A 24,343-nucleotide genomic window follows, 5' to 3' on the forward strand; every position below is an offset into this window, starting at 1 on the left:
ATGTTTTGATTCACAATGGAGTCACCAGTATCCAAAGAAAAAATGGACGTTTTGTACCATGAAATTTGCTGTTTTTATTAATTTGGGGCAAGAATTTTTTTTTAGCAAATTGGATCATGACCTTTCTTTTTGTATCAGTTTGAGCCACCGGTATAGTTCCATTAGAAGATTTGTCTATGTGTATAAACGGCTGCCTATGTGCGCTAACAAAAGATGAGTGTTGGTATTCAAATTGACAGCTAACAAAATCTAATGTGGCACTTACGTGACAAGCAACATCACACTTGTTGCACGTGATGTTATCTCCTTCCCAAATACGATAAGTTCAGTGCCAACAGTAAAACAAAAAGTTTGCATAATGAAAAAACAATAAAAAAACAAAATATGTCTCTTACTATGTTACCCTATTGCAAGCCAATGTCATCTAAAAGGTATTCCGTCAAATGTAATTTTTTGTTTGAACTGCATTTTTGATAACAACATGTGGCACTAACTTAAGTGTTCATAGGCCACATTAGTTGGTGGCATTTTAATTAGAAATAAAAAAACATGGGCTTTTTTGTTATTTTTTTAGTAACAAAACAAAAAATAGTAAAAATAGTTGGCTTATTAGGTGTGCACTTCAACAGTTCCACATGAGCATTTGGCCGAACATATATACATCCGACACGCCACATAAGCATGTGAAGTAATGGAATGATAACGGTGGGCTAACTTGATTAAAAAAAAGTCATGACCCAATTTGCTCAAAAAAAAAATTTATTTGCCCAAAGTGATAAAACCAACAAAGTTCATGGTACAAAACATCTATTTTTTCGTATCCAAATCATCTAATAATAATGGAGTAACATAAGAAGAAGTGGACTGAAGTTTAGACATATCTTTAAATGGGAAAATGCCTTCATAAAAAATAACATCATGTGAAGTGTATACAAATTGAGTTGCACGATTGTAAACCCGATACCTTTTTTACCTTTTGATAAGAATAACCAACAAAAATACTAGATTTAGCACGTTGATTAAATTTGTGTTTAATATTAATAGCATTATGGCATAACACAAGCTGCCAAAAACACGTAAGTGACTATAAATTGGTGGTAAGATTTAAGATTTTATATGGGGATTTACCCGATAGAAGAGGTGTGGACATTTTATTTATTAAGTAAATTGTTGTGACAATACATTAACACAAAAATGTTAAAGGTAAGTGACATGAGCTTGAAAGCGTAATGCCCAAGCCACTTATAATATATGATGGTGTTTGCGCTCTACAACACCATTTTGTTGGGGAGTCCCAACAAAACTTATTTGATGAAAAACACCATTTTAAGATAAGAAAGTTTGCATATATTAGGACATGCAAAAATTCCGAACGATTATTTGATTGAATTTTTTTTGAATTTATGAAAAAATTGCGCTAGAGGCCATGAAAAAGATAATGAACTTTGGAGGAAAATTGTGTTTTGACCATGGCAAAAAAATATTTTAACAAACTTTAAGTTTGAGACTTTACATGCATAAGATAAATCCATGTGCATCTAGTATAATCATCCACAATTGTTAAAAAATAATGAGAACCGCCCATTTAAAGATAATTGTGAAAAATTAAAGGACCCAAAATATCGCAATTAATGTATTAACTCAAAAGCATTTATTGTAGCGATTGAACTAGATGGAAAAGGTAAACATGTTTTTTTATATTGCTTGAGGCCAAACATCACAAACATGATTATTCGAACAAGAAATGAAATCAAACTACTTAACTAGATGTTCTAAGGAACGAAAAGGAATATGGCCTAAACGCCAATACCAAAGATCAAGAGTAGGAGGCACAACAACTACTAGTGTCACTGGTGACTCTTTGTAATAATAAAGACCATCATGGGATGCTCCCTTGTCCAATCGTCTTCCTCGTTGATAGGTTTGAAATGAACAAGAGTTAGGCAAAAAGGCGTTACAACACAATTTTCAGTTTTGCAATTGGTGAGTTAACTAACATACAATAAGTTGTATTTAAAAGATGTTATATGAAACACATTATGTAAAGTGAGATTTGGAGAAAGAATAACAAGGCTAATATGTGAAATATGTGCATCTGAACCATCGAGTAGTTGAACAAAAGATATATGTCCATTGTCGAACCATAAAGACACGTCCAGCAACACAAAGTGGTCCTTTCTCTAGGACCATTTGTCTGTCCTCATCATCAGTAAACTTGAAGTAGAACAATTCTCAATCATTAGCTATCTCATAGTGAGCTTTTGTCTTCCATGATCTTTATTTGAAGTCATCTTCGTACTGCATTAATGAGCTTTTTGAAGGCCTTTTTTAAACTTGTATAGAGGCTTCTTGGTGCTTTCTTTTTCTCCCTTCTTTGTTGTTTCCTTTAGCTAGTATAGAATTTTACACATAATTGAGTGAGGACTGACGGTTAATGCCATCGCCATCACTGTCATATGCCACAAAATACCATAATCACTGGCAACAAGTCAACAACCAACTTCAGGCTTTGAAACAACTCTAGGGGCATTGTTTGATTAATAAGTAAATTAAAGATCTCTCAAGATCGTAAACGTGATAAAGTGGTAGTGTATTACAGTATTACTTTGTAACCCACCATCTCCTTTTTTGTTCTTCAGCCATTATTTATTCTGCTTGTACTTCATTTAATCTGAAACTCATTCTTCTTAATAGTAGAATTTATGGATATTTGATGGAATTTGTATCAAGTTCATGTTATCCTTGTTATTCTAACCTTTTCTTGTTATTCAATGTATGCCCAACCTTTCGATTATCCAATTGCCAATCTGTTTAATTCATGGACTAATAATGACCTCTCCATACATTTTGTAAATTTCACTGATGGGCCTAGTGTAAGACCCATCCTTCTCCGTGGAAGCATCGGTCCACGTTTTGCCTGCAGATTTTATTGTAATGGAGATTCCAGCTTTTTCTTATTTGCCATTTTCATTGTCCAAACAAATAGCGTGTTTGGTATCACTTCTCCTTCAATAGGTTTCCCACAAGTAGTTTGGTCTGCCAATCGAAACAACCCCGTTAGAGAAAATGCAACATTATTGCTCACTAGAGATGGAGACTTGATATTGCGAGATGTCAATGGTACATTAGTTTGGTCTACAAACACTACTGGGAAGTCTGTTATAGGCTTAAACATGACTGACATGGGAAACCTTGTGTTGTTTGACGACAATATCAACACTGTCTGGCAATCTTTTGATCATCCAACAGACGCATTAGTTCCAAGGCAGAAGTTGGCGACAAGACAACAGCTCACTGCTTGTGTGTCAACTTTGAATAGGACCGAACTCACCAAAGGAGGTTTGTTTTCTCTTTCTGTTACAATGGAAGGCCTGTTAGCTTTTATCAAGTCAAATTGTCACACCCCGAATTTCGACAAAATCGAAAAAAAAATATTTGTTTCCGACTCTTCAATTTTTGAGGTGTGATACACTCTCAACTTCCAAAAACCCATCGATTTTAATCTAGATAAAAAACCCTACAACTCTAATTAAACTAAAAACAACCAAACCAATTTTTCCCAAAACTCTCCATCGACGCCATTAACGTCTTCTTCAACCTTCAACAACACCTACCCAATCAACCAATCAACCAACAACCAACATCAATCTCTTAATCCCCCGACCTCAACCAACAACCCAAAACAACAACATTATAATTTTTGCCTACATAATAAAAAAAAACGCTTTTTGTTCAAACAATATAACTAACTATATATTTTACATTTTTGGATGATTTCTTTGTTCTTTCTGAAAAAATAATAGCTTTTGTTCTACTTACTATTACTAACACATTTATTTTTGGTTCCATTAGGCCAACCCCGCTTTTAATTTCAAAGATCCGGACATTATAATTCGCAATTATAAGCAACAAATAAATTTCCAAAGTTTTAGTAATTAAGCAAATTAATATAATGACATCTAACTAGTTTAACAATTCGACAAGATGAGAAAAAATAAATGACATTTACCGAAAATTCGACAAGAACAAAAAAACTGAAAAGCGAAAAAAACTTTGACAAGAAAAAGCTTTTTCTTCATATCCGTAAAACTCTAGGTTCGGTGAAATAGAAAAACATAACTACTCACCTCTCGTATTCCCGCAAAGAGTGTATAGAAAAAATGATGGAGATAATCCAATCCTAAGCTACCTACAAGATGCACAATCTGTGTCTCCATTTTTTCTTTTAGTTAATTTGTCTAGTTCTAATCAAAAACTTATTTTTCTTAAAAATCCCAAATTTATGATAAATTCTTCCATTCTAAAGAATTTATATTATGTTTAACATTTTAGAAACTTACTATTTTACCAAATATCTCTATTCCTAACTATAGAATATTTTTCTCTATTATAAGTACTATATTTATTATATACCTTATATTAATATATCTTTTGAAAATTTTCCAAATATTAAAAAATTCTACACAAAAATTCAAAATATTAATTTTCCCTCATTTCTCTTTCTATCAAAAAGTCAAACCCACATTTACTAGCATGTTGACCAAGAAATAAATATCAAATTTTGAAATACTAAATATTATAAAATAATGGAAAAATAATTGGAGTCTTACTTACACAACTAACTCAAAAGAATCTCGTCCCGATATTCGGAAATAAGGTAAGTTATACGGACAAATAACGTTGGTTATTAACTTATAACCTGCACAAGAATGTACATAGATTAAACTTAAGCAAGATAACGTTGATATTAATTATTTTTAAATAATTCCAGAATATATGTACGTCCTCATGCCACTACAAAATCTATTATAGTTTAACTGTCTATATTAAAATAAATTATTACTACTTTCATTTAAACACAAGACAAATATATCGTTTCTCATTAGCATGCAGTTTCTTGACACGTAGCAACCTCTACGAAAAAATAATATTCTACTTAAACTAATCAATAATGTGGGGTATGTTCATCCTTGCATAAAACATTAGGGAGTTTTTCATTGTCATGCACAAAAGAAAAATTAGTGTCTAATACACTTAAAACAAAAATCACTAATGTCATTGAAACTACAATAAAAAAAAATCTCAAACATTTTAATTAAGCGTATGAGTCAAATCGAAATGGAAAAATCTAATTACAAAATACAAACAACAATATGAATTAATAACGATCACTACTCTAAATACCAATGTATCATCATCAATAACGTATTAAAACACTCTTATCCAATTTTACATCAATTTCCTTTCATGAATATATCAAAATTTATTTATTTTTACTAGTAAACTATATATATATATATACTAAACAAACAAATCAACTTTCTCTTATTATCATAAATGACCATCTAAGCAATGGACATACTACGTATTTTATAAGAAAATTGAAACAACAAAATGCATATAATTTATAGTTTCCTTCGTGACAACTAATTATGATAAATCATGAGACTAAATGTGGTGAAAGAAAATATCGACACACCAACACACTTTAAGTAAACAATAATATAATTAATTAGTTGGAAAAAATTATAGAGAACAGATGAATTACACTAATTATTATGTATTTGAAATCTATTGAAATGCCACAGAATAGTAACCACCTCAAACAATAAAATTTTATATTTACTTTAGTCATGCTCTCAGAAACCTTTTTATTTAATTATTTTATTGTATCTATAAATGTTGTTTTTTAACATTATCAAACAAAATATAAAGGAACTCTAACTCAACTTTATGCAACTATAATTCATCAACATAAGAGGAAGATAAACAATCAAACATATAATACTCTCATTCAAGCAAGCAACAATGAATCATTTAAAACTATATAAATCTTAAACATGAAAACAACCATCGAATCCTAATTCAAGAATGCAAATTGATTAAATATAACACGTATTCTATAAAAAAAAATCATATTCATCTATAAAAATTATATAGACTAAAACAAAGCAATTAAGAAGAAATATTCGACGTTTATTATTATTATTATTATTATTATTATTATTATTATTACTAATTATTTTAAACAGTGAAAATGTAAAAAAATTAATCTCCATATACAATGACAATTAAAATAAGACTTGCTACCGTATAACACGAATTTTAAAATAAATTTAGGATAATATAAACTAACTTCTAATATATCACCCACAATAGGGGTGTTCATGGGTCGGTTATGGGTCGGTCCTTATCGGTTTCGATTCTAGGTCTATTTTTAGCAGTTCCTATCGGATTCGATTCTTTCGATTTTTTTCTTATATTTTGAAAACCCAAACCCATACCCATTAATTAAGTCGGTTCCAATTTGGGTTTCGGTTCCTTCTCGGGTTATACATTTTTATTGTTAAAATTATTATTTTTAGTTATATAACCGATATAAAAGTTGGTTTACGGTGACTATAACACTTGTCATCGATATTTTTGTCCTCTCATAAAAAGTAATGGTCCTAAATTCAATAATAGTATTTGAAAGTTTTCTAAAAACTTTAAATACATTATCATACATTATACGTATGTGAATATTTTAAATCGAACATGTGTATATTATACTATACGTAATGCGTCATATATAGAATAAATACAATATGTACCACAATTGTTAGTTAGCATTACACATATTCGTTATCCAATATATATACATGTAATATATCAAGCATATATATATTAACGCTCATGCATTAGTTAATATAGACAGTGCATTAGTTAATTCATAGTATACGACTATACGTGTAGACGTAGACACATAAACATTATTATTAATATTTATAATACACATATTTAATGTAAATTATAAAAGATGCATTTAATAAAACACATTCACTATTATGTTAAATGTTATATATATTTAGTATAATTTTACACCTAACAAATATAGACTATATATAATAATAATGTTTGGGTTTGCCTTTATATATATAATACTAAATTCTATATATCAAAATCATAATAATCGGTTCCGATTTCAGTTCGGGTACCCATCGGTTTTTTACTATTTGGTTCTAACGGTTTCGATTCTTTATCGGTTCAGTTCTAGAAGACCTACTTTAAATGGGTTTAACATTTTAAGACCCAAAACCGCTATAAACGGTTTCGATTTCGGTTCGGGTTTGGATAATTGGGTACCCACGCAAACCCCTAACCCACAACAAGTTATATTGGCCTGAACAAAGTTCAATATATTAATATTTATGAAAAAAATAATAATTAAGGCATATGTTTAAGAATACTTGAAGACGCAAAAATCAATGTGAAACTAATTTAACAATACTAATCAATCATGTCATAATTTATAGGCACTACACACTTATAAGACAAAATAAAATAAAAAAATGTTTGCTATTGAAGTAAGATCATCATTATATTAAGACATCCTCTACATAAATTCTAATATGGTTTATGACTACTAATTATCACAACTATTTTAATTAATCATTTATAACGGCATTAAGAAAATAACCTACATATGCATGTCGTATTGGTGAAACAATATTATCATCATATACACACGGTAATAGTTCATCTATATACAATAATATAAGAAAGCGTGTATACGCAAGTATACACATCTCAAAAAATACATACATACATATATATATATATATATATATATATATATATATATATATATATTTTATTTTATTTTTTTACTATTTCTAACTAATCACGTTTAACAAATTAATCTCTTATATTTATCCCTGGTATATGATCTAAATAATCCTCTTCGTCACTCTCAACAACTTTTTTGAGCCTTAAAAGAACAACTGAAATGATTATCATAAGCAATACACAAAAAAAAAAAAACTCCAAGGCTTGACCCCAATATAACTGTGGTCCGGTTTGTTTTGGTTCGAGAAGCCGGAGCATTCGGTGAAAATTCTATATGGGGTACTTGAACTTTGATGAAAGCCGATGAGTTATAATGGGTCTTATCCTTTTCATTATTCATTAAGGGAAAGAGTTGGGGTGGCATGAAGTAGTATCCATTGGAATCATTTGAACCATATTGAAACAGAGCGACGTTACAAGAACAGTTATTTAGACAGGCTTGTTTGCAGTTTTCAATGTCAGTATTTGCGATATTGTTTGGATAGTAGAAATATGTAGCGTCTTTTTACTTCTATAAGGCAGTTCTAGTTTTTCATTCCGGTTATTAAGAAATTTACTATTTACACACATTTTTTATTGATCTTGTTAAAAAAAGTGTACTAAAAACACAAAAATACCGCCACGAACGAGTTGGTTTTTAAATATTGATATAAATTATTATGTCATTTAATAATAAAATTAAGTAAAACTATATATTTAAATAAATAAGTTATATTTTTATATTATTTATAACATTAAATATTATAAAAATTACATAAGAAGAGGAACACAAGAACCATTTAATTTTGCAGTTTCATACCTACTTTTAAAATTGTGGAACATTATTCATAACCACTGGTTCCTAGCGGGTATTTTCGGTCCTGGTTTTTCATTCCGGTTATTAAGAAATTTACTATTTACACACATTTTTTATTGATCTTGTTAAAAAATGTGTACTAAAAACACAAAAATACCGCCACGAATGAGTTGGTTTTTAAATATTGATATAAATTATTATGTCATTTAATAATAAAATTAAGTAAAACTATATATTTAAATAAATAAGTTATATTTTTATATTATTTATAACATTAAATATTATAAATATTACATATTATACTAATAAATATAATTTAATAATAATATATAAAGGAAAGTAATGTGATGTTATTATTATTATTAAATTACTTTCCTTTATATATATTATTATTAAATTGTATTTATTAGTCTAATATGTAATTTTTATAATATGTAATGTTATAAATAATATAAAAATATAACTTATTTATTTAAATATATAGTTTTACTTAATTTTATTATTAAATGACATAATAATTTATATCAATATTTAAAAACTAACTTGTTCGTGGTGGTATTTTTGTGTTTTTAGTACACATTTTTTAATAAGATCAATAAAAAATGTGTGTAAATAGTAAATTTCTTAATAACGGGAATGAAAAACCAAAATCGAAAATACCCGTTAGGAACTAGTGTGGTTATGAATAATGTTCCACAATTTTAAAAACCGGTATGAATTGAAACTGCAAAATTAAATAGTTCTTGTGTTCCTCTTCTTAAAAGAGAACAACAAATAGAAGCCTATTAAGTTGGATCCTCATTACAAGTTTACAACTCAGTTCTTATCAATTGCAATTGAGAAGAGAATTGAAGAACATGTACTGTGTTGGGTTGTCTAAGCTGATAGAGAAAGATCAAAGCGAATTTATGACCACAATGAGAGGAACTCCTGGGTACTTGGCTCCTGAATGGTTGAATTCTGTCATTACAGAAAAAGTGGACGTATATATAGTTTTGGTTGTAGCCCTGGAGATTGTGTGTGGATTGAAGAATCTGGACTCCTCTCAGGCTGAGGAGAACATGCATTTACTTAGCTTATTGAAAATAAAAGCAGAAGCAGACCTCCTATATGATATTGTTGACAAACACAATGAAGACATGTTCTTACATAGAAAAGAAGCAAAGGAAATGATTAAGGTTGTTGTGTGGTGCCTTCAAAGTAATTTCATGAAAAGGCCTTCATGTCAGTTGTTGTGAAGGTTTTGGAGGGCGTAATGGATGTTGAATCTGACCTAGATTATGGTAGCATATTCACAACATCCATACTGAAGATAGCTCAGAGAGAAGAAATTTTTCGAACATCAACTCCATTATTGCCATCTAATCTATCAGGTCCTAGATAGGAAGCAACCCATGGAAGATGTTCCCATCAGGGATGTTAAAGGGTATGTTCTAAAAATGGATGTTATTTTTTTTATATCTAAACTGTACAACAATTGTTTTGGATAAGGAATTAAGTGGTTAACACTGGTACTTCTTCGTTGTCATGTTTGTAAGGAAGTCTACTTGTACTCTTGCCTACACAACCTGGTTTAAGAAGAAAGCTAGCGCCAGAATGAAGAATAGTCAATCCAATTTTAGTAATGATAAACCATCCAGTTCTTATAAATTACAATTTGTCAGTAACAAACAAAATGACCTAAATCTTTATTTTAAGTTAGTCTAAATAGAAGAATAGCTTCAGGTCACGACGTCATGTAGCAATTGACGATAAACGCAGTGCTATAGAAGACTGAAGAGTTCAAATTGTTCGTGTAGGGGAGCGATATCCTCATAGGGCATCGCACTCGCGAGGAGCATAAGCGAACTGAAGATATCGACCTCCAAGACAGACACGAGAACAAGCTCTAGCAGCACACGAAAAGCAACATAGATGAATCCAAGGCGACCTCCAAGACCGACCTGCGAGCGGCTCGAGTAGGTGGTGCGAACGAAGATATCTCAAGTCTGAACACTTTGCCGCGATCTACGAGCGGCCGGATAGAAATACACCCCACCGGGTGTAATGATTGCCAAGATCTTAGTGGTAATCTCATCACCGGGAAATAGGGACTACCGCATCTACCCCCAATCATAACAGGGCATATCCAAAATCCAATTCAACACTCATCCGCGATCTCCACCCTACATTTGCACAAAAGAATACACGTGTCAGAAGGATCTCCTCTCCCTGAACTCTATAAATACCACCCTAACTGAACTACGCCGGACTCGATTCTTCTCTCCCCAAGAAAAGGAAAAACGAGAGAAGATACGTAGGCAGTTCGCTCACAGCGACCTCGGTCACATCCAAAATCCAAACCCCTCCCGTTCTTCCTTGTTGTAATTAGGAGAAGATCAAAACACTCCTTTACATTGGCGCCGTCTGTGGTCTCGATTACTTGAGAAACCACCACAAACTACCTCTTCCATTACCAATTCTCAAGCCCACGAAGCATGGCCAGCCTCGAAGCTCAAGTCCAGAGCCTTGCACACCAGCTGGGATTAACAAATGAGAGCATTTCCTTGCTCAGGGAAGAAAATGCTACCTTAAGAGCTCAGGTGGATGTTTACCAACAACAGCAAGCCGGTAATGGTGCCGCCAGCGGCATCACTGAAGTCAATCAGCAGATTAACGAATTATCACAAAAGATTGATCAGAACGCCGTCAAGAAGGACTCCACACAGATTGTTCACAAGATGCTCAAGACATATCGCGCGTCTCCGTTCAGCGCAGAGGTTCTCAATAAACCCTCTCCGCAAGATTTTATCCAGCCACGTTTTCCAATGTATGATGGCAGCACGTGCCCTGGTCAGCATGTGGCTCGCTACATTCAGAGTTTGGCACTCTACAGTTCACCTGAGTTCGATCATCTCCACTGCAGATTATTTCCAGCCAGTCTCAAGGATGGTGCTCTTGATTGGTTCTTTTCACTGGAATCGGATTCTATTAGAACCTTCGAAAGCGTACTCAGCGATCTATTTTGCCGGCCGACGCGTACCTGGCGGCATCGGAAGAAGGCAGATCTTGATTCACTATTTCAGTTATCTTTCCGAGAAGACGAAACTATTCGTGAATTCCTAGGACGGTTCAAGGCCGAACTGCTATGCATGGAAAGCGGCTTAAAAGAGTCTTTCGCCACACTCGCATTTTCTAATGCTTGTCGCGTGCGTAACACCGACCTCTCCAGGTCGTTGATGAAAGAGCGCCCAGAGACACTCTTTGAACTGTACGCCCGCGTGGACAAGTATATCAAGTTGCAGGAAACTTTGAAGCGCCACGGCTTAGACGAGAACCACGAGGTAGCAGCGGTCTCGGATCGTACCCCACGGGTCAAGAAGCGCGCCAGGTCGCTTGCACCAGCAGCTCGTGCACGATCAGATAACAGCAGAGAGTTCGCTGTCCTGACACGTTCCCCCAGTCACATACTGGATAAGATTAAGCGCGCCTCATTTTTCCGGCCAAACATCAGGCAGCCCGCAGATCGACCTGGCAAGCCTTTTTGTGCATTTCATAAAGCAAAGTGCCATGAAACCGATGCATGCTGGGGGCTCAAGCATTATCTCCAAGACCTGGTGGAAGCTGGTCATATCAAACAATACACTAGCATTCCTGATGGCGACCTGCGTCACAAGTTGATGGCTCGTCGTGTACGTAGTCGATCTCCGCCTCACCGTCACCACCAAAGGTACGAATCGCCCTCGCGCGAGGGGGCGGCTCCGCGATCGTTCTCGCGTCCGCGAGAAGGCAAAGACTTCGTCCGATCGCGGACAATGCTCGCACTATTCATGTGATTACCTTTCCGGACGATTCCGTGACCTCTTCCCGAGAGAAACGACGTCGGGTTGGCGCTCTTCAGGAAGTCTATCATTTTACTTCACAGGCAGCCCACGCCCCGCGTGGTTCAGGTCGCAGCGCAGGAGATATCATTTTCACAGAGGCCGACTTAAGCAAAGTCTGCCTCCCTCATAATGACGCATTGGTAGTTCATGTCAAAATCAGCGACTGGACAGTCAAGCGCGTCCTGATCGACCCTGGCAGTTCCTGTGACATCTTATTTTGCCACACCATGCAAGAGATGAACCTCCCCAAGTCCGTTCTCGTAGACCCAATCGCCCCCCTTTACGGGTTCAATGGCTCCAGAGCCGACCCCATTGGTGACATTATCTTACCAGTATCGGTGGGATCTCGAGAGGATAAGATTACCTGTAATACATGGTTTTGCGTTCTCGACATTAAGTCGTCCTACAATGCAATACTAGGGCGACGCTGGATCCATCAGATGCAAGCAGTCCCATCAACATTGCATCAAGTTCTACGTTCCAGGACCTGGGGAATGATGGAGCTTAGAAGCAATCGACTTGAGCGACATCAGAACCGGATAGTATCAACCAGTGAGACTGCCCGTGGACTGACACCCATCATACACGAGCCCACCAGTTACACAATGGCACATGACTTAGTGGCGAGTCCGGACTTCGACCGCCAGCGCGAACCGGGGGCTCCAAAGAAGCCAATGCCTGTAGTCGCTCCCCGACTCATTCCTGCACAAGCAAAGCTACCCAGCATTGATACAAAATCAGCCGCCCCATCGACTAGGGTGTCAAGAATCGTTTCGGATTGTGGTGGGCCAACACACGTGCCAACAACGGCCGTACCACCAGTGTCCATACCTCCAGTGCTGTATCCACAGCTCGGGGATGCCCCCATCAACGCTGCTGCTCAAGTCGTTCAGACCCCAACTGCTAGCCAGACTAGCCCAGAGCACGTTCAAGACCCCCTTGAGAGCGAATTACCAAGCAGCGCTCCACCATCCGTTGTAACACCTCCAGTGGCAGAAAAAGAAAGAGTGAACTTAGGCACCGCTGACGACCCCAAGTTCGTCTATGTAGGGGCCAACCTCGACCCCACATTAAAGACCCAGCTTGTAAATTTTTTATCTATGAATAAAGATGTTTTTGCTTGGTCGTATATTGATGTGCCCGGAGTCGATCCTAAAATCGCATGCCATAAATTAAATGTGAACCCCAATGCTAGACCAGTCCGACAACGACCTCGTCGACTATCCCTGCGCTTTCAAAAAGCCATCAACGACGAGGTCGAAAAACTCAAGCAAGTCGGTTTCATCAGAAAGGTAGACTACCCCGAGTGGATTGCAAATATTGTCGCCGTCCCCAAAAAGAATGGCACAGTAAGCCTATCGTCGACGATTTCACAAATGTCAATCAAGCCACGCCAAAAGACAGTTTTCCCTTGCCTCGCATTGACCAACTTGTCGACCAAACCTGTGGTCATGAGCTCCTCTCCTTTATGGATGCGTACAGTGGGTACAACCAAATCCCACTCGCCGAGGAAGATCAAGAGAAGACTTCGTTCATTACGGAGCAAGGGATCTATTGCTACAACGTCCTCCCGTTCGGCCTGAAGAACGCCGGAGCGACATACCAACGCCTGGTCACTGACATGTTCCAAGACATGTTAGGCGACACCATGGAGGTCTACATTGACGACATGGTTGTCAAAAGCAAAAAAGCTGGTGATCACCTCACCCACCTCGAACAAGCGTTCTCCAGACTACGCCGTACGGGCATGAAGTTGAACCCAGAAAAATGCCTCTTTGGAGCGTCCTCCGGCAAGTTTTTAGGGTATCAGGTGTCGCAGCGTGGGATCGAGGCAAATCCTGACCAGATCCGAGCGTTCTTAGATATGCCCGATCCACGGACAAAGAAACAGATACAGAAATTGTCGGGAATGGTCGCGGCGCTCAACCGGTTCATATCAAGGGCCTCAGATAAGTGTAGACCGTTCCTGCAGCTCCTCAAAAAAGGCGAGCCGTTCTCATGGAGCGATCAATGTCATCATGCATTCGCTACTCTCAAAGAGTATCTCACCACGCCTCCCGTCTTAGCCAAACCAATATATGGAGAGACACCGGGCTTTATCCGTCAGATCCGATTTTCACCATCAGCTCGATTCTCTTTTTAAAGAGGAGAACAATTCAGAAAAGCCGATCTACTTCACGAGTAAGACACTCACGCCAAAAAGAATTACGCCTTCCGAACGAGCCGTGCATTTTGCTTTGTTGTATTCCGCGCACGGAAGTTCAGTCAGTACTTTCGTGCACATCAAATCAAAGTTCTTACCGACCTTCCATTGAAGAAAGTCCTTCACAAAGAAAACAATACTACTCGAATGGTAGTTTGGGCAAGAACTTCGAGAGAACACCACATAGAGTTCGTCCCCGCGACTTCGAGAAAAGGTCGTCGTCGTCCGATTTCCTAGCAGATTTCCCAAATCGAGGACCCCAACCGGGAACAAGAAATCTGCGCCCTCCATTACACAAAACGAGAGTCAAATCGCCCGGTCTCTCTTTGTGGATGGTTCGAAGTAATCTCGATTGGAAGTGGCATCGAGTCGCCTTAGTTTCCCCGACGAAATATGATTGAAAAGTCGGTCCGCATTGACTTTGCAACTTCCAATAATGAGGCGGAGTCTGGCGCTAATTAGGGGGACTAAGGATGGCGCCGCAGCTCGGTGTCGAAGAGATCCAAGTCTTTAGTGACTCGCGAATCGGTCGTGGATTTAGGTTGCAAAAAGAGTACACTACCCACGAAGTAACCTTTCCAAGTATCTTCGTGTCGTTCATCGCTTATTGCCTTCTTTTAAGCGGTACACATACATCATTTCGCTGCGTGAGGAGAACCGCCCACGCAGCATTTTAGCTTTACTTGGCTACCCGGACCCGAAATGCGTTCCCCGACAAGTTCTCATAGAAGTCGCCGATCGACCGCATACCAAGTCGACCACACCTTGATGATAAGGGACCTATTTCCTCTCCGCCACCATCGGTTGAGCCAAACATGGATGCGCCCATCATCGATTATATCCAAGACGCACGCCCCTCCAGGAGGGCGTACCAAGGCCGCGGTGTCCCATATCAAGCTCGTCGTTATTGTTTAGTCCAAAACAAGCCGCTCAGAAATCCACTGGTGGCCCACACTTTACGGTGCATTACCCCGTAACGGTCGGTTGATTTTTGCAGAAATCCACGGCGAGAATGTGGAAATCACGCCGGGCGGCCGCCATTAGCTCACAAGGCCATCTCTCGCGGATATTTCGCCCCCGATGCGATCGATGCTAAAGCATACGCCCTCAAATGTCTCAAATGCCAAACGTTCGCCACAATATCATCCAACCTCGCCGCGAATCGATCAAAGATAGCGAGCCCGTAGCCATTTCACATGGGGGCATGGACATTATGGGACCATTCATCCCACGTAAGAGTACCGGCTTCCGCTTTGTCCTAGCCGCCACCGACTACTTCACCAAGTGGGTCGAGGCCATTCCTCTCGCGACACGCCAAAGATTCTCATGTCCGAAACTTCATCCGACTCACATTATCACCGATTTGGTTTACCACATACACTAGTAATGGACAATGGGCCTCAATTCAAAGGCGAACGGTCGAGTTCCTAGCCAAGTGGAAGATCATTCATGCGTTCTCTACTCCGCGAAGACGCTCGTGAGTAATGGCCAAGCGAAGCCGAACAAAGCAATCCGGAGAATCTAAAGAAAAGATCGAAAGAACAAAAGCCCGCTGGCCAAATCAGTTGAAAATATTCGTGGGCTCACCGCACCACGTACCGATCTAGCAATGGCGAATCACCATTCTCCTTGTGTTATGGCACGTGGCCGTAATTCCTACCGAAATGCGATCCTCACCACTTCGCTCCGTAACTTGTAGAATTCGGACACAACGACTTCGCTTTTAGCGCCGAAATCGACCGCCAAGAAAGGCGCGATCTAGCTGCCATCAGAGTCGCGTCTTATCAGCAAACTCTGAAGAACTCCTACAACAAGCGAGTACATCCTCGGTCTTTTCAACCTGGAGACCTAGTGCTAAAAAAGACGCAAGACGACTCCAAGCTAGCCCCTAATTGGGAAGGCCCATACATCGTAGAGCGCGTTGTAGGCAATGGCGCATATTGGATAAAAACCCAAGAGGGAAAATTGTTACCTCGCCCATGGAATACTTATCTGCTAAAACGATTTTATCAATAAAGCTTTTCTACCTATGCAGTCTGTTATTTCAGCATTATAAATCTAAGGTCACATTTGTATAATTACTTCGGCTAGCTATTCCACCCCCTGGGAGTCACAACGTCATGCAACGGTCATCCGATGCGCAACCAGTATACTCCCCCATTCCACCACGCTTTAACGCCACACGCCTCCGTGGAGCGCACTCTCTTCGGAGCTTACAGTACATAGCCTCTCTACACTTCTTGTCACGTCGAGGACCTATATTTCTAGGATCGACTAAAGCGAGAACGCTCTCCGTGAGCAGACAGCTCTCTGGAGCTTACAGGCTACATAGCCTCTACACTTCTTGTCACGTCGAGGACCTATATTTCTAGGATCGACTAAAGCGAGAACGCCTCCGGAGCGCGAGCGCTGGGAGCTTCACAAAGCTACATAGCCTCTACACTTCTTGTCACGCCGAGGACCTATATTTCTAGGATCGACTAAAGCGAAACGCCTCGCGGAGCGCATAACTCTTCGGAGCTTACAGGCTACATAGCCTCTACACTTCTTGTCACGTCGAGGACCTATATTTCTAGGATCGACTAAAGCGAGAACGCCTCTCGTGGAGCGCACGGCGAGCTCGAGCTTATGCTACATAGCCTCTACAATTCTTGTCACGTCGAGGACCTAAATTTCTAGGATCGACTCATGCGAGAACGCTCTCCGTGAGCAGTCAGCTCTTTGGAGCTTACAGGCTACATAGCCTCTCCAATTCTTGTTACGTCGATGACTTATACTTCTAAGGTCGACTCAAAGAGAACACTCTCTGCAAACAGATACTCCGTTATCGCAAACCACATGCCTCATACACAGAACGTTAGTCATACACATATAGGAAATAACATGCATGCGGAGTATAAGCAATAACAATACACGACCAAACGTTGCAACAGATATGTTCACCGATCTGCTGAGCTTACCCAGGCAATCCAGATCGGCGTCTATTACAAAGTAAGCAAAATATCGAACTGCCACTTTCGTGGAAACCAGTTCTCCGAATCAAAAGGCGAACTGCTCAGGCAAGCCTGAAGACACAGCTCTATTGTTAACTCTCATATAAGAGAGGAAAGCGTACCGGTACTTACATTTTTCAACTGTCGGAGACTAGGGTCGATCACATCTTCAAACATCACTGATGACATGCTTATCTTCTGGTGGTGCGCTGGTAGAAGCCGTGTGCCGGGCAGATCTTAGCATCACCCGCATCTCTGGCCCTGACTCATCACCCACGGTCGCTTTCTTCAGGGCCTCATACTTCCCGTCCAGAGCGGCGTAACCGATACAAGCTTCGGAATACGCCCTCTTCGCTTTGCGCGCCACCTTCTGGCATTTCTTCGCATAAGCAGTCACAACAGCCAATTCCCTTTCCAGCTCAGTCATATCCGTCACCAAGATAAATAAGTTCTCAAGCAATCGTTACGCCGTACTTGGTGGACATCACTTCTAGTTTCTTCTTGTCCACCCCCCACGCAGCTCGCATCAACCCCAGCTCCACGTGAGTTTACCACTAGTCTCGATGCGCCGCACAAAGATCTTTCAGCTTTATCATACCCTCGCAAGAAAAACCGTGATGAGCCGGTTAGAACACCGGACTCCACGGAGCTCCGCACAACAGCCTTTAAGGTATCGAGCTCACCAAACAAGCGCCATATCCATCGCCCCCAAAAGTGTCCCCATGTCCTCGCCCTCCACCTCTACTTTATCACCATCTAGCACAATCCCCTTCGAACGCTTAGTCGCTGGAGCCGAAAGTGGAAGCTACAATCCGAACGTTTCACCATCCGCTTCTTCCCCGTCTTCCCCAGGTAGTAGAATTCGCTCCCCACATCCTTACATTGCGGGGACGAACTCTCACCTATGATCGGGACGACCCTTTGCTTCCCCAAATTGCGGCCAACGAACGACCGGCGGTTAGCTTTCACTCGCTATGGCGACTGAACACAATGCCGCCCGGCGACTATCTCCCTCGTCGCTTATGACCCTTCGTTTCTCCATCGAACCTTTCTTTTCCCCGATCGCCATGAACATGAGGCTCAAACTCCATTTCCTCCATTGATAGTGGTGACGTTTCTCTCACAAACGCACGACATCTAGCCATCCTAACCTAGCAGCAAAGTTACTGCGGCATGAGCTAAAACTTACTCTAGGTATTTCTCAAACAGAGTAACACGCGCAGCTAAGAAACCACGTACCTGATGAAGCAGCAGCGACAGAAAGGCACAGCGAAAGGGCAGAGCAAAGACGATGAAGGGAAGCTTAGGCACAACAATGATAACACCCCTTGATGATATTCGAGGAGCGGTTTATATTCCTTAGGAAACGTCTTTTCCTAAGTGCCTCATAATCACCTTGAGACGCCAAACGCCATCTGCCCGCCATCATTATGTCCCATGAACCGCTCGTCTCCCTACACGTGTCATGCACGCAAGGGAACACTGCAGTTGGCGGCACTGAATACAGAGCAATTCGACCTACGTCTCGAGCCAGACTCCAGCGATCTGATGCTCACGTTGCGCGTAGCATTTCGCAATCGAAAGCACTCCAACAACAGGACGCTCCTCCCATCTTACCAATCATAAGTAAGGAGGTTGTCACCACAATGTGCCTACCACGTTCCATTATAAGCCGTATAATCCTGCATAACTATGAGCGAGCAAACGACTCAGACATACACAAGCAAAACAAATATCTACCATCGCATGCAAACAAAGGACGACCTGTTTAACAAACTTTTCATACAAATTTCAATCTTGAGCCGAAGTTCTTCGAGACTACTCGTAAAATCCAACCCGCCCCACACGAAGTTAACAACATTTGGCTACCCGAATCAGCAAGAGACACCCACTCGCTTCAAGATTACAAAGACACAAACACAAAAGGAGAACCGCCTGTGTTACCCCAGAAACCAGCCTCTATTGTATCACAAAGATATAAGCCGATAAAAGACAAGCAATAACTTTTACAACTCGTCATCTCCGCACGAGCTACCCCTCCACGCCAAAAGCTTCATCGATCTCAAAGATCTCTCCCGGCCCACAATAATCGCTATGCCATCCAACTCTAAGCTCATCAACGCCAGTGTGCAAATAAACTTCCATTTCGAGCCACCCCGCTTCGCGCGCCACCACAGAGGCAATCGCCCCCACCGGCATCCCCTTCGACCTCCTCCACCGAGGGATCGGGACGCGACAAATGGCGTTCCTCCTTCAAGCCATTGTAGTCACCTCCACCAACGAAGTTCGTCCGGCCCCAATATGTCATAGGCCCGGTTAGCGTCTGAGCGAAAGCAACCTTCTTGCGATGGTAAGGCATAATCGTTCAAATTTACTAATTTCCACGGTAGTCGCTTCTGGACATTATCTTCAAATCCTTCTAGCTTTTGCCTCGACTCTTTCGCTTCTCGTAGATCTTTCAACATCTTGGCGGACTCGGCTTTCACGAGCTTTCTTCAAATCTTCCAGTTCTCGGCGCTCCATCTCAAGGGCGGCCCCGACGTTTTCAGCCTCCTCCTTTCACCACCATTTCCTATCCCCTTCGCGAACTGGGCGATCTCTTTCAACTTCTGGAATCCACTCACCAGCTGCACGAACTTACACATGGTTAGCACAACAACAATTTGCATAAGCAAACAAGTTACCTCAGATGAAACTACGGACATACAAAGCATTGCGCAATTTCCATTCGTTTCAAGTTGTCGGCCAACCCCTTCTCATCTAGCTCTCTGCGGTTGCCATCCAGAGCTATCTGTTCTAGCAAATAACCTGCTATCTTACTGGATATGAAGCAACGATTAAACTTCGTTTCACAATTAAGTCTTCGCCCATGCTTGTCCAGATAGACAAAATGTCCTCCGTCATCATCCGCACACAACCGCTTTTCCGGTCACCTTCACGGAGCCTTGGCCTTTCTTTCACGGATCGATCGCGTCCCGTCGAGGCGACATCTTGGACCCCACTCCAAAAGTGGCCAAGTCCATGACCTGCCAGTCGGGCCCCACTACGGCGATACCGTGGGTCCCAAATTCGTACCATCATCGATCCGCCCCGCTTAGCGCCATCCCCACGAAGCGTGTCGAGCATTTCGCAACTCGTCCGGGGCGCCTTTGCTCGTAGACGCGTCGCGTTCTCCTCTCCGACCGCCCCTAGCACGAAGCGGGTCAAAACCATCGGCTCCAACTCCACAGAGAGCCTCGACGAACCCCATTCGTGCCGACCGCCTCGATCCTCCAAATCGAGGTTCCCCCCAACAGGGCGACGCCCATGCCCCATGCACCCCGCCTCTCCTCTCGTTTACCAGTCACTGCTCGCGCCTCCATCACTCCTTTGCCTTTAGCGAGCTCGAGCTCGCTTCATGCTTTCCTTTTTCCGGATTGCCGGTCCACCCTTTCTACAAAGAAATGTGCAACCCCGGCAACTTCGCTTTGTTTTTCCGCGACGACTCACCGAAAGCAAATCTTTCTATCTCCCCACGACGGTTCACCGCTTCACAAAAACTCGCAGCCAAAGCAAAACAAAGACCGTTAGAACAACTATCAAACGCTCAAAAATAACAACCGTAAAAGTGTTCCTACCCACCGGATATGTTACAAAATCCTAGTTCGCAGATATACACCCGCCACACAAGAATTGCCAACTAGCAACAACGGTCTCTTAGTCCAGCCTCATTGCTTACTCCATCGATCACGCCAGAACGCTGTCGTCATGGTTTGCAAGCTAAAGTTCATGTTCCCCGATCGACGCATTCACATAATGCTCCACTATGTCACTACCCTTATGTCATATTCCCCACTTTCGCGTTCAACAGTCGAACACCTTAAATAATCGCCGTGTTACCCAATTTAACCGACAGGGAGACTTCCAACAAAGCGCCAAGAAGTCGCGATACCGCCGAACGGTATGTGCATATCGCTCTCACCGCCCTCACAGATTATAACTCCACCGCTCGCGGGTTATACTCCTCACTACTTAACATTTTCACTCAATCGTACTTTCAGATATCTCCGTGTCGGGACCTTTTAATCCCATATGCTACCCTCGCCTCGGAAAAGAGTTAGCAAAGACGACGGTTCACACTTCTGGGGCATATCGCTTGATGATGGCGACACCTCCCCGACCGACGTGATCGCCACGCCATCTCCTCGACCTAGATCGGGCATTACCCCCGCCTATCCTATCCTCTTCTTCCAACTCAACCCCCACGCCAACACTTATCGCTTTCTTCATCCTCGTATTCCACAACTCAAAGATATCTCTCGGACCTCCTCCGATCGTATCATCATCGAATCGACATTATAACAACTCTTTTCTATCAAATATTCAGTCCTAAACCCTAGAGCCTTACAATAACCTACCTACTTAAAATAACGAAGCGGACGTAGAGGGAAAGCAAATGGAAATTGGAAAGATAACAGCAACAGGAGCACTCACCTGAGAAACCCTAGCTGGCGTTTTTGCGGAGGAAGAAAACACAAAATAACTTTTTGGTATCTCAAATCTGATTTTGTATAAACCGCCCGCTCGCTACCAAGGAGTAATCATTACGCCTCACGCTTATAGCCCGCGACATGTTCCAAGGCATCGTCCTTTTCAAGCCAGCTTTACATAACGCCGGCGACCGTTTCTTTTCCAACTGCTACGATTCTGTCACGTGCAAGTAAGGTAAAACTACCTTTTTCCCACCAATTCACCAGGCCACAACATTCAAAAGTGGCGCCCTACCAGTCGGTTCATCCACTACTGTTTGCTCATGCTCCACCACGCTCGTCCGACTCTTTCTCTCAAAGAACGCTTTTTCCTTACATCAACGCCCTCTATCGAGAGGGGTTGGGTAGTAGGAGCCGATATCCTCATAGGGCATCGCGACTCATGAGGAGCATAAAGCCGAACCCAAGATATCGACCTCCAAGACAGACCTGAGAACAGCGCCCCTAGCAGGCACACGAGTGCGCAGCATAGATGAATCCAAGGCGACCTCCAAGACCGACCTGCGAGCGGCTCGAGTAGGTGGTGCGAACGAAGATATCTCAAAGATTTAACACTTTGCCGATACGTAACGCCGATAGAAATACACCCCACCAGTGTAATGATTGCCAAGATCTTAGTGGTAATCTCATCACCGGAAATAGGACTACCGTGATCTACCCCCAATCATAATGGGCATATCCAAAATCCAATTCAACACTCATCCGCGATCTCCACCCTACATTTGCACAAAAGAATACATGTGTCGGAAAGGATCTCCTCTCCCTGAACTCTATAAATACCACCCCACCGAACTACGTCGGACTCTTCTTCTCCCCAAGAAAAGGAAAAACGAGAGAAGATACGTGAGGCGAGTTCCACAAATGACCTCGGTCACATCCAAAATCCAAACCCCTCCCGTTCTTCCTTGTTGTAATTAGGAGAAGATCAAAACACTCCTTTATAGTTCGCATTTTGTTCCTGAGGATAATATGGTCTGCAAATATATATTATATAATCGCATGGACTACTAGTGTCTAAGTGTACAAGGAAGCCCTTGAGGAGTGACAGGCTAGGATGTTCCAACTGGTAAAAGCCATCTGCTCATTGCCATAACGCACAAAATGATGGAGGAAAATAATTCAACACTATCCTTTGCATATTATTGTCGGATCTAAATCCATCTAACGCATGTTTTATATTCAACTTCTTTCAGGATTTAATGTGGTACAAAGAGATTAAGAGAGATTATCAAGCCAACTTTATTTCTTCTTTACATGAAAGCCAATTGGGTTTATCTCCTTTAAACAAGAAAACCAAAATTCAAAAGTCACTCTTATTTTAGTTTAAGGAGAGAAATCTTTGGTGACATATTGAAAAAATCAACATACTTCTAGCTAGGCTAGCTAGGCCATCAGCCCTCTAAATCATTGTCAGGTCCAATGATTGTCAGTTCCTTGGGATTTCTGGTGGAATGGAACCACAAATTCTACTACTTGGCACACTATGAGTTGGGAGAAACTATGCAAATCAAAGACAAATGGTGGTTTGGGTTTTAGGAAAGCCAAATAAATGAATTTGGCCATGTTGGCTAAACACAATTGGAGACTTATTACAGATGAGAATTCAATATGGTCTAGAACTTTTAATAGTATTTATAAGTGGGATTGTTTTAATAACCAATATAGTAAGAAGAAAAAACCACAATCTTTTTTTCTGGAGAGGTATGATGTTAAGTATGAAAGCAGTAATGGAAGGATTCATGTGGTTACTTGGTAATGGCTCTAGGATTAAATTTTTTTCTGAACCTTGGTTATCTTTTCTTGATAAACCTTTTATTTTAGAAAACCACCTAAACCAAAAAAGAGTCAACCTGAACCTCACACGTAGAGTATCTGACCTATCTAGGGATAATGAGGAGGAATGAGACATTACTAGGTTAGGAGAATTGTTTCCTAATTTTATCTCTGATTGTATTAAAACCTTAACTATCAAACCAAATGTCATTGATAAAATCATTTGGTGGAAAGATAAGAAGGGAGTTCTTACAGTCAGGTCTGCTTACAAGTTACTTGCCAAATAATATGAGAAGGGTGAGAGCTCTAGAATAAATAAAAAAAAAGTATAAGGAGGACCTGGAAAATAAAACCTAATGCAGCCACTCAACTCTTTACATGGAAAGCTTACATGGGAGGTCTACCCACTGGAGCAGTATTGATGCAAAAGAAGTTTAAGGGTGATGTAAATTGTGTTTTCTATGAAAGACACGTTGAAACTGATTATCACATTTTCTTTGGTTGTGAGTGGATTAGAACACTATGGTATGGATCCAACATAAGTTTGAGGGAAAATGCAAAAGAATAAAAGGATATCC

At 40.5% G+C, this 24,343-nt stretch overlaps 1 protein-coding gene across 1 annotated transcript; it reads left to right on the forward strand.

Annotated features, from left to right (window-relative positions):
* The first annotated feature begins 9,261 nt into the window (after window positions 1-9,261).
* LOC147522103 (G-type lectin S-receptor-like serine/threonine-protein kinase SD2-5) lies at window positions 9,262-9,642 on the forward strand. Its single transcript, XM_086567172.1, has one exon. It carries the CDS (start codon window positions 9,262-9,264, stop codon window positions 9,640-9,642), a length of 381 nt encoding a protein of 126 aa, XP_086423298.1.
* Window positions 9,643-24,343: the final 14,701 nt, after the last annotated feature.

The sequence above is a fragment of the Coptis chinensis genome, chromosome 1 (genome assembly GCF_015680905.1).
Source record: "Coptis chinensis isolate HL-2020 chromosome 1, ASM1568090v1, whole genome shotgun sequence".
NCBI lineage: Eukaryota > Viridiplantae > Streptophyta > Magnoliopsida > Ranunculales > Ranunculaceae > Coptis > Coptis chinensis.

What these genes read in the sequence shown, in the direction of transcription:
- LOC147522103 (XM_086567172.1), top strand. Translation starts at nt 9,262, where the DNA reads ATGTACTGTGTTGGGTTGTCTAAGCTGATAGAGAAAGATCAAAGCGAA.